This window comes from Equus asinus, chromosome 5 (assembly GCF_041296235.1).
Source record: "Equus asinus isolate D_3611 breed Donkey chromosome 5, EquAss-T2T_v2, whole genome shotgun sequence".
In the NCBI taxonomy this organism is placed as follows: Eukaryota; Metazoa; Chordata; class Mammalia; order Perissodactyla; family Equidae; genus Equus; species Equus asinus.
Window position 1 is genome coordinate 2,237,381 of NC_091794.1, and position 17,523 is coordinate 2,254,903.

The following is a 17,523-nucleotide window of genomic DNA, read 5'->3' on the forward strand; positions in this document are numbered from 1 at the left end:
ACACTCAAGAATATGGATTTTATTCTAAAAGGATTACATAATCCAGTTCACACTTGTGGAAGCTCACTGTGGCTGCAGCTCCATCTTACTATGTATGTTCACCTTAAAATTGTTATTAGGGGAGAATTCCCTAACTTGCCCACCTGATCACATCTCTCTTGCATATGCTCTTCTAGCACCATGCACTTCACCTTCAGAGTGCAGGTTATGATCACAATAAAAAAGTAAATTATGAGACTGGATGTTCAGTCGTTCTTCTGCGTCTGGGTCATGATCTCTGAGATGGTGGAGAGTAGACTGTGTGGTTTATCACTCTGTGCTCAGCGTGTGTCTCAGTGCCTTTTCTATGGTAGGGGCTCAATAAATAGTATTGAAGGAATGACCTATAGGGATCTAAGTACCCAAAATAAGATAGTTTTTAAGATTAATAACTTAGCTAAAGATACCTAAAAATATGTATTGATTTTAACTTCTTTTCTTTCTCATTCTTATCTCCCTGAATGCATTTAACAAACAATTATTGAGTGCCTTCCTGTGCTGAGTATTGTAATAGAAACTAAGGAAGATAAGTGATATAGTGTGCGAATAATAAATATTTTAAAGTTAATGGCTGCAGTTCAAGCAAGGTGTATTGTAGAGATACAATCAGCAATATCAAATATGCAACTGAAGATATAGATTTCTTCCTCTTATTACAACTTTAGAAAAAGTTTTATATATTTGGATCTCTTCTATTCCTGAAGCTGCGTGTCAACTTTCAAATGATGTTTTATCCCAGTACAGAAAGAGTTGCCCCAAGTAGAACTTCTTATAAAGGATAATTACAGACTTGCTGTTACTAGTTTCTTAACAAAGATAAAACACTGTCCTAAAGATCAAGAGATGTGGATGAATCTGAGATAGCTGCCTTCTTTGATGTTCTTAAAAATCTACTTAACTGTCTTGATGAGTGTATGCTTCTCTATTTAGGAAAGTTTTATGTATTTGAGTATTTAAGTTAAAAATAAAACGTTTTTTAACTGGAAAAGTGAGTGTGATTTTAGACACCCTTAGTACTCGTGTTTTTAAACAAGCCGTTCTATTTATAAACAGCCACCTCAAATGTACTGATGGAAGTACCTGAATTCAAAAAGATCTGTTTAGAATTTTGGCTTCCAAAGTGAATATTACAGGGGCTGGCCCCGTGGCTGAGTGGTTAAGTTCGCGCTCTCCGCTGCAGGCGGCCCAGTGTTTCGTTGGTTCGAATCCTGGGCGTGGACATGGCACTGCTCATCAAACCACGCTGAGGCGGCATCCCACATGCCACAACTAGAAGGACCCACAACAAAAAAAGAATATACAACTATGTACCGGGGGGCTTTGGGGAGAAAACAGAAAAAAATAAAATCTTTAAAAAAAAAAAAAAAAAACAAAGTGAATATTACATTGAAAAATATCTGACAAAATTAGTTTCAGCTTTTAAAGTTATTGCGTATGATTTAAAAAGAACAGGAGTTCTAGAGAAGCCAGATCAGTTAAATTTATGCAGTGTGTGAAGAAACTACTTCATGATCTTTGGCAGAGCTGAATGTCAACACGCAGAGTTTAGTAGAGAAACTCCTATGAAAGGATAGATATTAGAAAGAAAGAAAAGGAAGCTGAGAATCTTCTTGTTTGCCAGGGAAATAGGAAGACATGCACATTCTGGAGTAAAGTTACCTAGTTCTTCAATTTTTCCCCCACACTCTTTCTTTTATTCAAATAAAAATTAAAAATATGTTGAAGATCATCTAAATTTCTTTTGTGAGATTGTGAGAAAGTTGTGAGGTGAAAAAATCAGATTTCACTTCAGCAAAATTACATATGCAAATTGTGGAAAACAATGTTAAGAAAAAACAAAACTTTAAGATAGGTAATTCAATTAAATATTTTTTGTTAGTAGTATTTAAATATTAAATATGGGTACTATGGATTGAATCTAAAAGTTTATGAAATTATGGGCATATCAAGGCATGGACTTTTTGAAAACTGAAAAGCGCTGTGAAGAAATAAGATGTCTTTAGAGAGAAATAAGGGAAAAGAACTTAAAGTAAACCATGGCAGCTAACAGTAAAAATTTAATGTAACGATATGTCACATAAATTCAAATATTTTTCTTTCTCTTGTTTTGAAATCGTGTGTTCTTTTATTCATGTATATTAATTATTTATATTTTAATGTTAATGAGAGGCAGCTTTTCTGTTATTTAGGCTAATCTGATTCATCTATACCTGGAGAAAATCATTGTTTCCTGGTAGAAGCTATGGAATTACTGTTTTAATGCGTAGGAATGGTTAAATTGTTGTTGTTTGGCTAGAATGGGAAGTGACAGGGAGTGAATTCAAGGAATACCTACTGTGTGCCAACTACTTCACATATATTTTGAGATTTAATTCTGAGAAAAATTCTGTCATTTATTCTCATTTTGTAGATAAGGAGACTGAAGCTTACAAAGGATAAGAAAATATCTTACATGGTACCAGCCTTTTTCGTTCAGGGAATCAAGACTTAAAGGGAAACGTGTGTCGCTGCCTCTTCTTGCGTTTTGTATCACCCCTGCCCCTTCCCATGATGCTGGCACTGCAGCAGTAGTCATAAAAATAGTGATAGCACACACTTTCCGTGCTTACTGTGTTCCAGACACTGTCCCCAGCACTTTATATACATTAATTCTATTTAATATGAAAAGGAAACCTATGAAATATGAGCTGCTTTGTCCTAGTTTTACAGGTGAGAAAGAAGTTGGGAATTAGGAGAAACCACTATTATTTGAGGGTTTGTAGGTTCATGTAGTTCTAGAGATGCACATGGTGAAATGCAGGCCTTTGATAAATTGAAGTTTTTATAGATGCTTCGGATTTCAATGTGGTTTTAAATATACGTTATCCTTTTAATAATTTATTATTAAAATTCTGTTAATTGAGTCCTGGAAAGGTGAAAAGGAATTCAAGTCCTAAAGAAAGAGAAGTTGGAGAATAGACCTATTCATATTTGTGGATGGAGAAAGAATGATGTGGACATATTTGAACTTGGTTCCAGGGTTATCTAAAAGTCTTAATTAAATTTACTTTTTGACTTCTGAGTTTGAGAATAGAGCTTTAGGGAACCAATCCACATCAGTTGTCTGTAAACAGGGATCTAACTGGAGATAGAAATTGTGATTTTGATCTCTGTAGAGGAGAAAGAAATAAAAACCTAATTGATAATTCTCATAATTATCCATCTCTCTTTTAGAATTTTCCTTTTTTTTTGTATCATCTTTACCACTTTTGGTAATAGTAGTAGTATTGTTGGCATTACTTGATAGGTTAATAAAGATCCTGCTGTACTTAACTGAAGGTCTGAGGAAAACAAAATGTATGTAGTAGTCTTGAAGGAACTGTAGAGAAAACAATGAACCCCGGGAAGAAGGACAGAAGAAAAGGACTCCAGTATAGATGAGTAATGAGAAGGAGATGGAAAGAGCTGTGCTGAAATGGTAGCGAGTAAGTTGGGCCTAGTATGGCAGAATGCATAGAAGACTGTCCTTTTGATTAAAGAACTTATTGTTACTTGAGGAGACCATTATTATAATTGTAGGTCTCCACAACAGAGAATCAGTGAGTTCGAAAGACTGGGCAACCAAGAAATACAAAAAGCCCCTGAAATTGCAAAGACCCAGTTTGAATAACTTAATAAAATTTGCAAAATGAAAAATCAGTATGCTTTATTAATTGACTTGTGTAAACTTTAGTAAACTCCAAAAGTGTGGAAGATTTAGTATTTGTGTATCATTACAGTGCCATTAATAGTTTTCAGTTTTATAATCACAGCTAAAGACCTTTTTTCCAACAGAACTCCTTTAATTCTCCTACATAGCATCTTTCAAAATTTTTTTGCCATATACAGAATAATTTTTACATTGCAACCCACTACACATACAAACTTATTTTTAGAAAATCGTGAAAATACTACTTATCCTTACTATTTCCTATTCTACTTTTTTCTAGTCTCCATACCCCTCCTCTTTTTCCTTTCCCTCCCCCCTTCTGTTTCTTCCCCATGTCTGTCTCTACAGTCGTGACCCACTGAATTATCTTGATGACTCAATTCTGGTTGAGATTTGCAGTGCATAGAGATTGGAGCAAAAAAAAAGATTATGATTTGTAGATAATTATTACTAAATTTGCAAGTATGCTAGAGGTTAAAATAGGTTTTGAAAAGAAAAAGCAGTAATGCTATCCTTTTCCAACTGGATAAAATTACATTGTAAATTTACATATTAAATTTTTATAGTCTAATATTATTAAAACATGAAAAAATATCCTTTTAAATCCTTAGCTTTAAGATTTTAAGAGTTATGCTGTGATAAATTGCAAGAAGTATTACTATCAGTGATAGTTAATATGTAAAGGCATTGCCTGATGGCCAGAATTTTTGCATGTTGTGAAGTTCTTTCAGTGATGGAAGGCAGCAAAAAGATGAATAGGAAATACATTAAAAATCATGTAGTGTATAGTTTTATACTTTGGAATCTTATAATGCTTTCTGAATAGGGTTTTAATAGTATTTTAAACAATTTATATGGTTGGCTTTAATGTTCTTTTAGTGAAAATAAATATGCATATTTCACATTTCAAACAGGTTTGAAGTGTGTATAAAACATGGAGGAAGAAGATATCACTCTAATCTTTTAAAGAAATCAGAGGATTAAGATGTTCATGGAATCTAGAAACAACTTAGAACATGTGCTAGCACCTCTTTTCAAAGAGCTTTTGAAACAGAGTGTTTTGTACAGGCTCCTATCAAGAAGGTTGATGTTTGAGCTTATAAAACAAATGTCCAGAGAATCCTACCGTGTGATTTCAGTTCTACCCTTCTAGGAAAAAACGTTCACGGCCTAAAACTTTTAAATTGCTTATTATTGTGTCACTGAAACTGTGATAATTTATACAGTCTGTACCAGGGAAAGTAGAAAGTTAGTATTTTGAAATCTTAAATAATTGAGTATTTTATAGAGTTAAGCATAAGTTGTCTTGATTTTATGAAATGGTGCTTCCAGAATTAACATTTTCGGAGATAGTTTACCTCAGTCTATTTTACCATTCTTTATTCTAATTGTATAGTCAGTTACTTAGTAGTGTTTCTTATTTGTCTTTAAAAGGTGTTTAGATTCCAGCTTATATAGGAGGGATCACCAAAAAGCAATTGTGGTCATTTGAAAGCATAATATCTGAGTTTTGATTTATTATTTTATTTAACATTCTTGTATACTTAAGTTTCTAACTAATAAACAGGTTTCTATGGTGGAGAGAGGGATTTCTTTTTCATAATACTACATAATGAATTTAATGTGTTCCTGAATTAATTTTTAAAGTAAATAAATGAGGAAATATTACTTTAATAAAATATCTATGTCACAATTTCTTAATATAAGCAGGCAAATTTTATAGTTAACGTAAAACCAAATCTAAGTTATCCCTCATTCACTATGCTACATTGTTCATAAATAAAATATGGGCAACAGTAGAATATAGCCATATTTAATAAGTGTGTAATTGAAATAAAGGCCTACTCTTTGCAAGGTTTAAGGATATGTTGTATGTTTTTACATTAATATTGTAGGTGAGGAAGAAATTTTTCTCTGCCCTTTTGGGTTCTTCTGGCTGGTCCAAGAATTAAATTGGCATGAGACAAAATAACAGGAGAAAATCAAACAAAGTTTAATAACATGTATATGTGGGAGAAACGCAGGAAAACTGAGTAACTCACCAAAATGGCCAAAGCTACGCCCTTAAATACAATCTTCAGCTAAAGACAAAAGAAGATGTTGGAGATTGTTTGGGTCCTGAGAGGGGAGGAAAACAATTCCTAGGGAGATGGAAAAGCAAGTGCTTGGTAAACACGTTTGCTATGCCTTTCAGGGACAATGGGACATGGAGAAGTCTTTGATCAAATGGGTCTGCTAGGTTCCTCCCTGTCTACCACACCTAGTTCATATTGCATAGTTATCTATGGTGATAGCTCCTTCTTGGAACAGGCCTTCTATCTTAAATTCTTTTAGGCAGTTAAGGGAAAGATCACAGTTTTTTCCTGAGCCCTTTGTTCTTAAATATAATCAAGCCAAAAAGACACATTTTGAGGTGACAAATTCTGCTCCCCTACAATATCAACAGTAGATAGTTAGATAACACATTAGAATCTGCAAACCAGGGGTGATATGAAGAAGTATATCATGAACTTTACAATTAGAGAATCTTTTGGGGAAGGACAAAAGCCCATAGATGCAGATTTGTGAGCAAGGATTAAGTTTACATATCTATACATAAAATGCTTAATAGCAGAAGTTTTAGGAAGAATCCAATTAAAGTTTGTGACAGGATAATAGATTCCATAGAAATTCATAAAACTGCATTAATATTATATACAAAGGAATGTTGTCTCTTGCTTAAAAATGACTCATTTAGGCACTTTAATTTGGCTTGAGGGAATTTCTTTTTTAAATTTATGTCTATCTCTATAAGAGAAACTATCTTTTTCCAGTCTAGTGAGAGGAGGATTATAATTGGCTGTAATAACTTTTAGATATAGGATACTATTTAAAGTTTCATAGATGTAAAAGCCTATATGCCTTTGGCCAAAATAGAAATGGGTGTCCATCTCTAATAATACTTTTCTTAATATTTCTTCATTTGACAAATCACTGTGCTGCAAGCTCTTTGTGCTAATAAGTGCATTGTGAATATGTTTTTCATTTTCCATACTGTTTTGTCCAAATAGTATCCTACTTCATAGAAGAAGAAAAGGAGTACATGAAATCATAGTGGATTTCTGAGTGTAGATCTGTAATTTGTGAAGTTCTTCTTTGCCAATTCCCCCATTATTTGACTCAAATAATCATTAAAATATAATTTTTTAAGTAGTGGCATATGTAAAAACTAAAACCATAAAGCTTCTAGGAAACAGAAACAACAGGAGACCATATGACGTAGAAGTAGGCAAAGATTTCCTGAAGATTATTCAAAATACTTGCATTACAGGAGCCGGCCCAGTGGCGCAGTGGTTAAGTTCCCACATTCCGCTTCAGCAGCCCGGAGTTTGCCAGTTCTGATCCTGGGTGCGGACATGGCACTGCTTGGCAAGCCATGCTATGGTAGGCGTCCCACATACAAAGTGGAGGAAGATGGACACGGATGTTAGCTCAGGGCTAATCTCCCTCAAAAAAAAAAGAAAAAAATGTGCATTAAAAATTAGGGAAACAAGGGAAAAAGCAACAGAAGTTGATTTTATCTTGTGCTTCTCATCAGGATAAATGGTGGGGGAGGAAAATATTTTAAAAATTTACCAAAACAGTTTGTGTTTATATGAATTTTCTTTATCAGTGACATAGCTTGTCTTCCTACAACAAAAGATGTTTAAATTTGAACTTTAAAGTAAAACCAAATTAGTTCATGGGAAAAGTGATTAAGTGATGGGAAAGTGTGAAGAATTTAAGGGTATAATTCTCATCTACCTTTAAGATGAATTAGAAAAATCCCTGTTCATTACACTACAGTGTAAAGACAGTAGCAGAAAATATTGAAGAAAATGAAAACATGCCCTTGTTTATTCATTTATTCAATAAACACTATAATTACTGAATGCTTGTGTAGTGCCAAAGACCTGCTCTGCAGGAGTTCTTAAAAGCTAGAGTCAGTTGAGCTCCTGGTCAAATAAGTTGTGTTTATACAAACCAGCCAACCAACTGCAGACATATTGCCACTTAGATAAACTATCCTTGTGTTGATATGTATACATTTCTTTTGCAATTTAATTATTCCAGAAACCTTTTAGGAGAACTTTCTATATGGGTGTATATTTTTAATATGTTATATTTTAGTTTGTATATAAATTTTAGGATGTATATTTATGTGTGTGTGTACTTCCGTATATCTTCTGGAAGAACCCCATTTTTCTTTTTTGAGAAAGATTAGCCCTGAGCTAACATCTGCTGCCCATCCTCCTCTTTTTGCTGAGGAAGACTGGCTCTGAGTCAACATCTGTGCCCATCTTCCTCTACTTTATATGTGGGATGCCTGTCACAACATGGCTTGCCAGGCAGTGCCATGTCCGCACCTGGGATCCAAACCAGCGAACCCCAGGCCGTCAAGGTGAAACGTGCAAACTTAACCACTGTGCCACCGGGCAAGCCCCAAGGCCCCCATTTTTCAAAAATAAAAATAGCACCATAAAATAGTTTCAACTTAAATAAAATTTCTTGTTCTCTCCAATGAAAATTTAAATAATGAAATCTTACAGACATTGTAGAAAAATAATTTGTTCCAGTTTTGAGTAGAATTTGAGACAGTAGTTTATGTAGCCTTTAAGAGGAAGAAAGTTTTATTTAATCCAGAATTTTATGGATTACCAAAAGGCATTAAATTTAAGCCATCTTCTGCCCATAATTCTTTAAGGCCATTAATTAACTGTATAAGAAAAGTAAGTTAATTCTAGTGCAGATGTTCAACAATACTGTCTTTGTCTAGACTAATTATGTTTTACTTTAAGACTAAAGATTATACATATAACTTTATCTAGAAAAATAGTTAGCAAAATACATGTAATAAAAACTCAGTGGTGGCATTGTTATATGTGATTTTTATTTTCTTCATGAGTAGCACTACAATGAGAACATGTTACTTTCTAAAAGTGATTAAAATCATGTGATAATTAAAAATCAGTAGGCACTTATTTTTCTTTTCCAGATCATACACAAACAGAGGAACATATTAGTTAAGTACATAAATCATTTTACATGTTTACTCTTTGTATTTATTATTATATTATCTTTTCAAGTACATTTATGTTTGGTTAAATTGTTTAAAACTTAAAAAATATCCAGAAAAATTAAACATATTTTTAAAATCATGCATTTTTATCATGGTTGTTTTTCTCCTCATATAGGTTGTTAAAATATTCATGATTGTCAATTGGCAACGGCTAATCTCTCAGTGCCCCCATAAATCTCTTCAATTAGAATAACTAAATAAAACTAAATAAATTAAATTCCAGAGATGGTTTTGAAATTCATAAAAAAGTCATAACTTTTAATGCACTATGCGTGTATTTGTGATAACATAGAAGCCAGTTTGGTGGAGCTTCTATTGGCCAAAATTGTGAAAATTTAAGCATCAAAAAGAATAATGACTGACGTTGACTGAATATATTAAGTGTATTAAAAGCCATTGGTCTACCTTGATGTTCAACAAAGAGGGGGAGAGAGAAAGCTTAAAAAAAAAAGCCTTATATTTGATGATAGCTGTTACTAACAAATCCTTACTCAGAAAATTTGCAATTAAAGAGAAGAATTAGGCATTTATACTCATGTCTGATAGGACCTCCATCTTGGGTCACCAGATGGTCTCCTTTTATGTGGGACAGCTTTGTGTAACAGAAAAATGCCTCCTACTAAATAAAGAAGGAATGATAGAATTAGAAAATCACCATTTTTAAAAATGTAATGGAATAATTAATTCAGCAAAGATTGTCAAAGTATGTTAAAATCACTAAGTGAGATATTTGGGGAAAAGAATTGTTCAGGTTAAAAAAAGAGAGACAACCAAATGCATAATGTAGGCCTTGTTGAGCTATGTAGGCAAATTTGAAAATGGACTACATTTTTAGGTAGCATTAAAGAATCAGTTTCAATTTTATTAGGTATGATATGGTATTATGATTATGTAGGACACTTTATAATTAAAATATGATATCTGAAATTTACTATTAAAATAATTAAGATGATAAAAAAATATAATACGGTATTTGTAATTAAATCTAAATGATGCAGCCCAGCCAACTTTATATCTTTTTGTAGCCTTTCCTATTTTGAAGGAAAATTTTCAAAATAAAATAGTTAAAAAACTGTTAGAGAATACACTTCAATTATCCAGCCTTTCTTTTGCATTTTACTACTTTATTGAAAGCCTATAAAGGGAGAACTTTCTTCCTAGTATTTAACATATTTCATATTACTTAACCACACAAATTAGGAATAATGAAAAAAGTGATAGATATTCAAAAGATATCTCTGGTATTGAGGAGGAAATTAAATTGCCTTAGTACATCTCCCTTCTACTAATGATATATGTAATTCTTGAATCTCCTAGTTTCAAAAGTTACAGACCTTCCTTTGTTGTTCATGTATTAGTAAATTTAACTAAAAATGTTTGTGAAAACTTAAGTATTTTCTTACTTTTAAAATGTAGACTTTGCCACAAATATCTAGATAGCAAATAGTCCAGCTTCTTAGGATTTCTCTCGCTCTACTTTATTTCCAAATGTCCCCAAATGAAATTTGTGTGTTATAATAGAATTGCCTTGTAATTCTATGGTTTCATTAGCACCTTGCAAGAAGTGGGAAAAACAGGAAAGAGTTAGGATCAAGTTGCAGATCATTATGAAAGTACAAAACAATTTAGAACATATGAAAGTTTTTTGGAACAGAATGTAATATGAAATTAAAGGAGTACAGAGAAAGTTTATGATGAAGTTTTAAATTGAAATTGAAGGAAAGTTGTGTGTGAAACAATTAGTTCTGGATGGAGGAGTCAAAGAGAAGGGACAGAATCTGGATATCTGTTTCCATTTTGGGCTTCCGTAACAGTACTTTGATGATCATCCTGTCATGAAACAGGAAGCGGCCAGACAACAGTTGTCATTATTTGTAAGAATGACTTTGTTCCTATGTTTCTTCCTATAACGATTTATGACAAAATTTTTTATAACAGTTGATGAAAAAGCCTCTGAAAGTGACATCATATTTTAAAAACTTAGAAAACAAGTTTCTTACATAAAAAATCATATTACTTACTAATACTTTTACAAATATCTGAATATTATAGTATTTTCCTTTCCCATACATACCACGTCAACATTCACACAAACATGCGACCTTGCTGATAGTTTGGTATTGAAGCAGTTAGCTGAATTTATGTAAGTGATTTTTTTCGAGGAAAGAACTTCTGCAAAATAAGGATCTACAGCCAACCACATGAACTCCGTAAGGATCAATAATAATTTAAAATATTCCCCTCAATAGGCCTTAAAAGTAAATTTTATTTACATCAAGTAATCTGCAAAATTCTAAGGTTTTTGATACCAATCGTTGCTAGGAGTAAGTTGTACAAGGGAAGAGATTTTTATGTGCTTTGCTTATGACTATGCTAAGTATCCAAAAATTACTTGGCAAATAGTGAGCATGAAATTAATAGTTACACTTCTGTCAGCACCATGTAAGAATCTGCTTCAGCAAATCTAGTAGTTCTTTTAATAGTGTAAAATTCTGCAAGTAAGATTGCTTGAAATAATGCAAATGTGTATATTATGCACTTGCCACATGGTTCCCATCTATACAGTAAGCTCACCCTTGTCATTTTATAAACTTGTCAGTGATGCAACCCTGCATTTTACTCAGTTGATTTTTTTGGAACTTAATGTGTAGCTTTAATATTGGGTTTTATTATATTAGCCAATTTAAAAAGCTAAAAGTGTTTTGATTTGTAGTACTTTGTGTGCAAGTTGGTCATTGGAATTGACTATTGGCGTGTCTTTTGTGTAAATTGTCTGATCTTGCTTTTTACTATGGCCCTTGCTTTTTCTGTGGCCCTTGCTTTCTAGATGTTTCCCATGTGTGTCTTTGAACTTCAGTCCTTGATACAATTTTAATGATCATTAGCTAAATATTTCATCCTATGAGTTAGATCCTATTTCTTCATCCTACTCTGTCACACTAAGAAAAAAAATGCAGTATTTATAACCAACCCTAAAAGAGGAATAGCATAATGCCAACAATGACATTTTAGTAGTGTATTTATAAAATGTACAAAGCAAAAAGGAAACAGAAGCCACCTCATGAACATCCTTTGGTCAGTTGTAATATTTAAACTTTTCAAGGAGTACTTTAATGTTGTTATTATATTTTTAATTTGATGCCCTCGACTTTGAAATAACTCAGATTTCTAATATTTTCCAGAATTTAATGCTCTTGTTAATTCAGGAACAAGCTACTTTTCCAACAACTTTACTGCTTTTGTGACCATTTATAAAATACTTTATATATTTGTTTTCAGTTTGGTTTCATAACAAACACATGATGTCTATAATTAAAATCTCCTAAGTTCATAATTTAAAAAAGAAGCAATAGTTTTCTTTTTATTTGTTTTTCCTGGAATTTGCTGAGCTTTCTGAATCTGTGGGTTTCTCTGTGGTGAAATTTAGAAAAATTTTTGTCGTCTTTTTCAAATAATATTTCTGCCCCAGTCTTTCTCTCCTTTCTATCTGGGGCTCCAAAACCATGTGCAAGTCGCCTTCTTACTGGCCTCAGGTTACTGAGGTTCTATTCCATTTTTTTTTCAATCTTTTTTTTTTCTCTTTATACTTTAGTGTGGGTGATTTCTATTAACCTGTGTTTGAGGTTCACTGATTCTTTTTTCTGTTTTGTCCAGTGTGCTTTTAATATCATCCAATGGCTTTTTTATTTCAGCTGTTGTATTGTTCAGTTCCAGAATTTCTTCTTGGTTGCTTTGTTTTGTTTTGCAGTTTTTATGTCTTTCCTGAAATTCTTTATATCCTCATTCATTATAGTCATCTTTTCTTGTAGATTCTTTAACAGATTTATCATAACTATTTGTCCTCTCCACTAAGTTCAACATCTGGTTTGTCTATTTGTGTTTGATTCACAGATTTTCCTCTTGATACTGGTCACATTTTCCTGTTTATTCATGTGTTCAGTAAATTTTTATTGTATACTGGATATTACTGATGATGTATTTTAGAAACAGGATATTGTAATTTTTCTCTAAAAACTTTAGTTTTCTTCTAGCAGGCAGTTAATTACTCATAGATCTCCTTCATTTTTTGGAGGCTTGTTTTTAGGCTTTGTTCGGGATATTTCAGTCTCTTATGGTTTTGTATTTAGTTGTGGAGACAGTCTTTTAGTCTGGAGGCAAGGTCCTTGTTCCCAATGCATAGCTTTACTGGTATTTCCATGGAAAGCCAGTTTTTACAAAGCTCCGAATTTGTTGGGACTTGACTGCAAACTTACCTCCCTGGAGGCACGCAGCTGCTCAAATCCCCACTAAGCTCTTCCAGGCTTTCAGCTATTTTCCTCTGACTGTTTTTAGTCTTGCCCAGCACAGGACCACTTTTAGAGTCAGCTAAGTGTTGAGGGGTGTGTACATGCAGCTTTTGGACTTCTCCTTCTCTGGCTCTCCACAGCCGCACCCCAACCCACTTTCCAGCTGCTCTGAAAGCTGAAAAGTCCACCCTCTGGTTCCTCAGTAGGAGGGCAATACACTGCAGCTTTCTGCTTGAGCTCTTCCTCTCCCCCTCCAGCCACCCCACACCCTACGTTATAGTCAGAAGAGTGTCCTCACTGTGGATAGGTCTTCCAGAATGAGGGACTCCGCCAGGCTGATCACTTTTCTTTCAAGGTTCTTATCTCCTTTAGCTTCTACCAGTCTTCGCCTCTTCCAGTTTCTTCATCCTCCCTCTCCAGAGTTTTCTCCTATTATGAGCAGAAGACTTAGTGCAACGTAAGCTATTCTGCCATTATCAGAAGCTGAAAATATCCTAGTTAGTTTTTTCAACAGTCTTTTAAAATAACTAACATCTGATAGTAACATCTCCTTCCTCCTGCTTGTTATCCTATCATGGCTTCATGTTACTTTGACCTTCTGCCAAAATGATATGTAGATATTTTTATTTAATTTCTTCTTTTCTGGGAAGTTTTGCATATCTTCAATATCATGCCATACAACTAAATGAAATTTAATCTTAGAACTTGTTTTGCTTTATTTTTAGGTCAGAAAAGCCGTTACTTCACCAAGAGTGCGCTGGAGTTATCTATCTAGGATGGAACATCTGGAGTAGGAGAGTCCCAGTGTTCCAGGAGTAGTGTTGCACCCTACCTGTAGACTGCTGATGGGAACAGGAGGAGGAGATGTGGATTAGTGTCCTTTCATCTCCCAGACTTAAGGATCTAGTTCAATTTACACCTGAAAGCATCTCAAAATCAGCAGGCACTTTGATCACCTCTTTCCCCTGCACTTAGAATATGTGCACTGAGTTGGATTTGGAAATTTACCCTGAGACTCCTTGTGTTTTTAATGGCAACTCAACTGAAAACTCTGTCATTTTTCTACCATAGCCACTCCCGTTGTCACACATTGTATTTTTCACTTCAGGCTAATGTTCCTTAAAATGTACACTGGAGGGAGATGTCCCATGGCGTTTTTCACCAAAAATAGGGTCACATAGCATACCACTCTTGATAGGAATTCCTAAGTTAAAGTGGAATTTTATTTAAAGACTCTGAAATATTTTTCAATTATAAAAATAAACAATCCAACACAAATACACACACAAAATTTAAAGTTCGTTATCTCAGATTTTCCAAAATTTATTTCACCAAAGAATCCTTTTTTGGTTATTGTCTTGTTTTCCTCTCTTCCTGTTGCTATGCAAAATTATTCTGTGTGCCCCTGTTAAGTTCAGGGTGGTCTCGGTTCCTCAGTGTAACATTACCCATTGTCTTCTGTTGGTTCTCTATTACCGTGTGAGCTAACTAGACACTCACTAGGAACTTTAAAACACTTATAATAACCAGCTAATTGTATTAGTCTTTATTTTATTCTGTAGTGAAGTTTTTAATCAACAGTGTTTATGAGCTTGCTAGCATTCTCTTAATTTGCTTACTCATCTTAATACCCAAGTATCCAATAGCCTTAGAAAATTCCATCTTCCTTCCTTTCAACTGAAGTTTTATAGTCCGTTTCTTATAAGATACTGCCTTAAATTGGCTAAAATAATTTGATATTTAAAATTTTGCTAGTATCAACTAGTACATATATATATGTACGTCTGTCTAATCATTTGATATACTCTTCCAAAGAGAAAAAGGAATTCACCATTTTTCTCCTGTTATAGCACCTGCGGCTTGTGAACGCTATATTTTACTGCTAAATTGTGGAAAATGAGGTTTTGCTGATTTCACCTGTATAATATGCCTGATTTGTCTGTCATCTTTGAAAAGGTTTCTCTTGAACTGTGCTTTTGTTCAGCAGCAAACCTTTCCCTGTTTTTTTTTTTCTTTCACAGTCTGCTCTTTTCAGTCTTTGGAATTCTGCTTGCTTGTGCAAAGTGACAACCTGTTGGCCAGAAACTTATGAAAATCAAACTAATTTTACTGTAATTGCATGTTTTAACTTTGACATCTTCAAACTTAAAAGATATATTTTAATATTGAATCCTTCATGAACTCTTGTCAACTTAGTTTTGTAGATAAATTGGAAGGATTTCATTTGCTTATGTTACAACTGATCTTTAAGACATCCCAACTTCTATTTTGTAGGCTTTTTGTCACAACCAGCTGTCTCTGAGCATACTTTCAATTCAGCAGGTTTTCTGATTGTTCAGCGTTAAATTATTTTCTTTAAATGTCTGCAATATCATGTTGGTGAACACCTTCACCTTAAAAGTTTCTGTTGTTAAATCCCAGATTAATTTTTTCTCAGAATATTGTACTGTTCATGCTAAAATAAGTTATTAATAGTTTCCCTTCCAAAATGTGAAATTTATTTTCCTGTTTTAATGTGGCTTTGAAAAGACCAAATATAGATTTCTAGAATAATTATGTAAAATATGTCAAGCAGAAATAGATATTTCTACTGATTTTATGTTTTATTAAGCAAACTACATGTTGAGTAACTATAATTTTACTGTCTGTATGTATAACTCTTGTAGTCATATTGTGAGTATAGGAATATTTGTAAAAATGAGTTTATAGTATTTATATTATTTTACAGTGTTTCAAGTATTAGTGAAGTTTAGATAAAGGTATAAATTTAAGAATGAGTAATTAGATAGACACATGAAATTGAAGTAAGTATTAACAAATTAAGTACTATAAGGGATTCACAAAATTCAAATGTCTTTTCCTGAAGGACCATCAATCCATGAAAACATAGGTTAAAAAAAGTCCTGTAAAAACGATAGCTTTAATATTGTCTTTGCCCCTAGTATTATAAAACTTAGTCTTCATTACCTGTTTTTTATGTAATAGCACTGTAAATAATAATGATACCATGTATCTTTTATATCTACTTTCAGTTGTAATGTAGGTATTCAGATAATATTGGTTCTGTAATGTCCAACCAAGTCTGTATGAGTTTAAACAATCCGGTAACATTGAGAGCATTTCCATTAGTGCTTACTGTTTTAGCAACCTCTCTTCTTGAAGTATTTGTTACTATGTTCATTTTCACTAAACCTGAAGGCAATACTCACATTAATAGCATTTTTATGGATTTTATAAAACAATTGTAACTAAATTATTAATAATTTTACTGCATGTTAGATAGTTGATACTGGGGAAAAATCAAGTAAAAATATATTTTTTATATTGTGACTAATTACACTGATCATTTGAGCAAATTAAGGATGATATATATCTGCCAACATACAGTCTTGCTTTTCCATTCAAAATTAGAAATGTAAGTAGTGATATTTTCATTTTTGGTAAACACTGACATATAATTATATGACATATATATATAAAACTATACTGTGAAGTGCACATGGAAATAATTTTTATTTATCCTTATTAAACAATGCATTTCATTTTTTCTAGACTATATAACAGCATATAATATTCAAATATTTTTGATTTCCAGCTTACAAAGATAGCACTTCAAAAGTCTTAGATTATTCTGAAGCATCATATTTTATTTTATGGAAACAGTACCATCCTAAATAGTTCAGTGTTCCTTAGAAATCATTTTTGCATATGTGTAGTTGTAAGATGCTTCTGATCTGACTCACACATGTATATTTTCAAATATAGCCTGATTTGAGTTAATACAATGATACAATGTAATTATATGTATCTCAAGTATATTGTTAATTTTACATAGGAGGACTCAGTAAAAATGAATACGTAGTGTCATATCATATAATACCTTCACTAGGCAACGTTGCTAAAACAGTATGGAAAAAACCTCCTAAGGAAAATTTGATATAGCTTTCCTATGCTTTTCCAGACCTATTTTCAACACTGCTAAAAAGGGGGGAAAATTCAAGAAGGCACCGAAGAGGCCGCCTCACCAGACCCTGATGTTCCCTCTCCTCTGGATGTGCATGCTACAGCTCCATAGGAGCCAGGTTGGAAAAGTTTCTAGGAAAACAACATTTTCATTAATAGTATATATTTTTAAGTAGAAAGATTATTTTTCTATGACATTTTGTCTTTTTAGACACCAGAGTTAAGTATGTTAAAAAGTCTGTGTTTTCAGCTTGAAGATAACATTTATTTCTTGTTTTTTTTTTAAAATATCAATGACAAACATCTGGACTCTCAAAAATAGTTTTGAAATGTAATGGCTTTAAAGCATACAAAGTTAGCTAATTAAGAAATGTCACGGTTCTATTTTATACAAACTTAAGCTGCTATTAATCCATTATAATGATAGAGTATGAAGTTAAATTATTATA

General features: G+C 32.9%; 1 protein-coding gene across 7 annotated transcripts in view; it reads left to right on the forward strand.

The window, feature by feature from the left end:
• The window catches only part of EPHA6 (EPH receptor A6), a 792,264-nt gene that overhangs the window by 105,945 nt on the left and 668,796 nt on the right, over nt 1–17,523 (forward strand). Inside the window, exon 3 of one of the 7 annotated variants that reach the window (XM_070508538.1) lies at nt 17,073–17,193. The exons of the other annotated variants lie outside the window; for them this stretch is intronic. Coding sequence (XP_070364639.1) covers nt 17,073–17,193 — 121 coding nt within the window. The remainder of the gene's footprint in view (nt 1–17,072; nt 17,194–17,523) is intronic. 7 annotated transcript variants of the gene reach the window in all.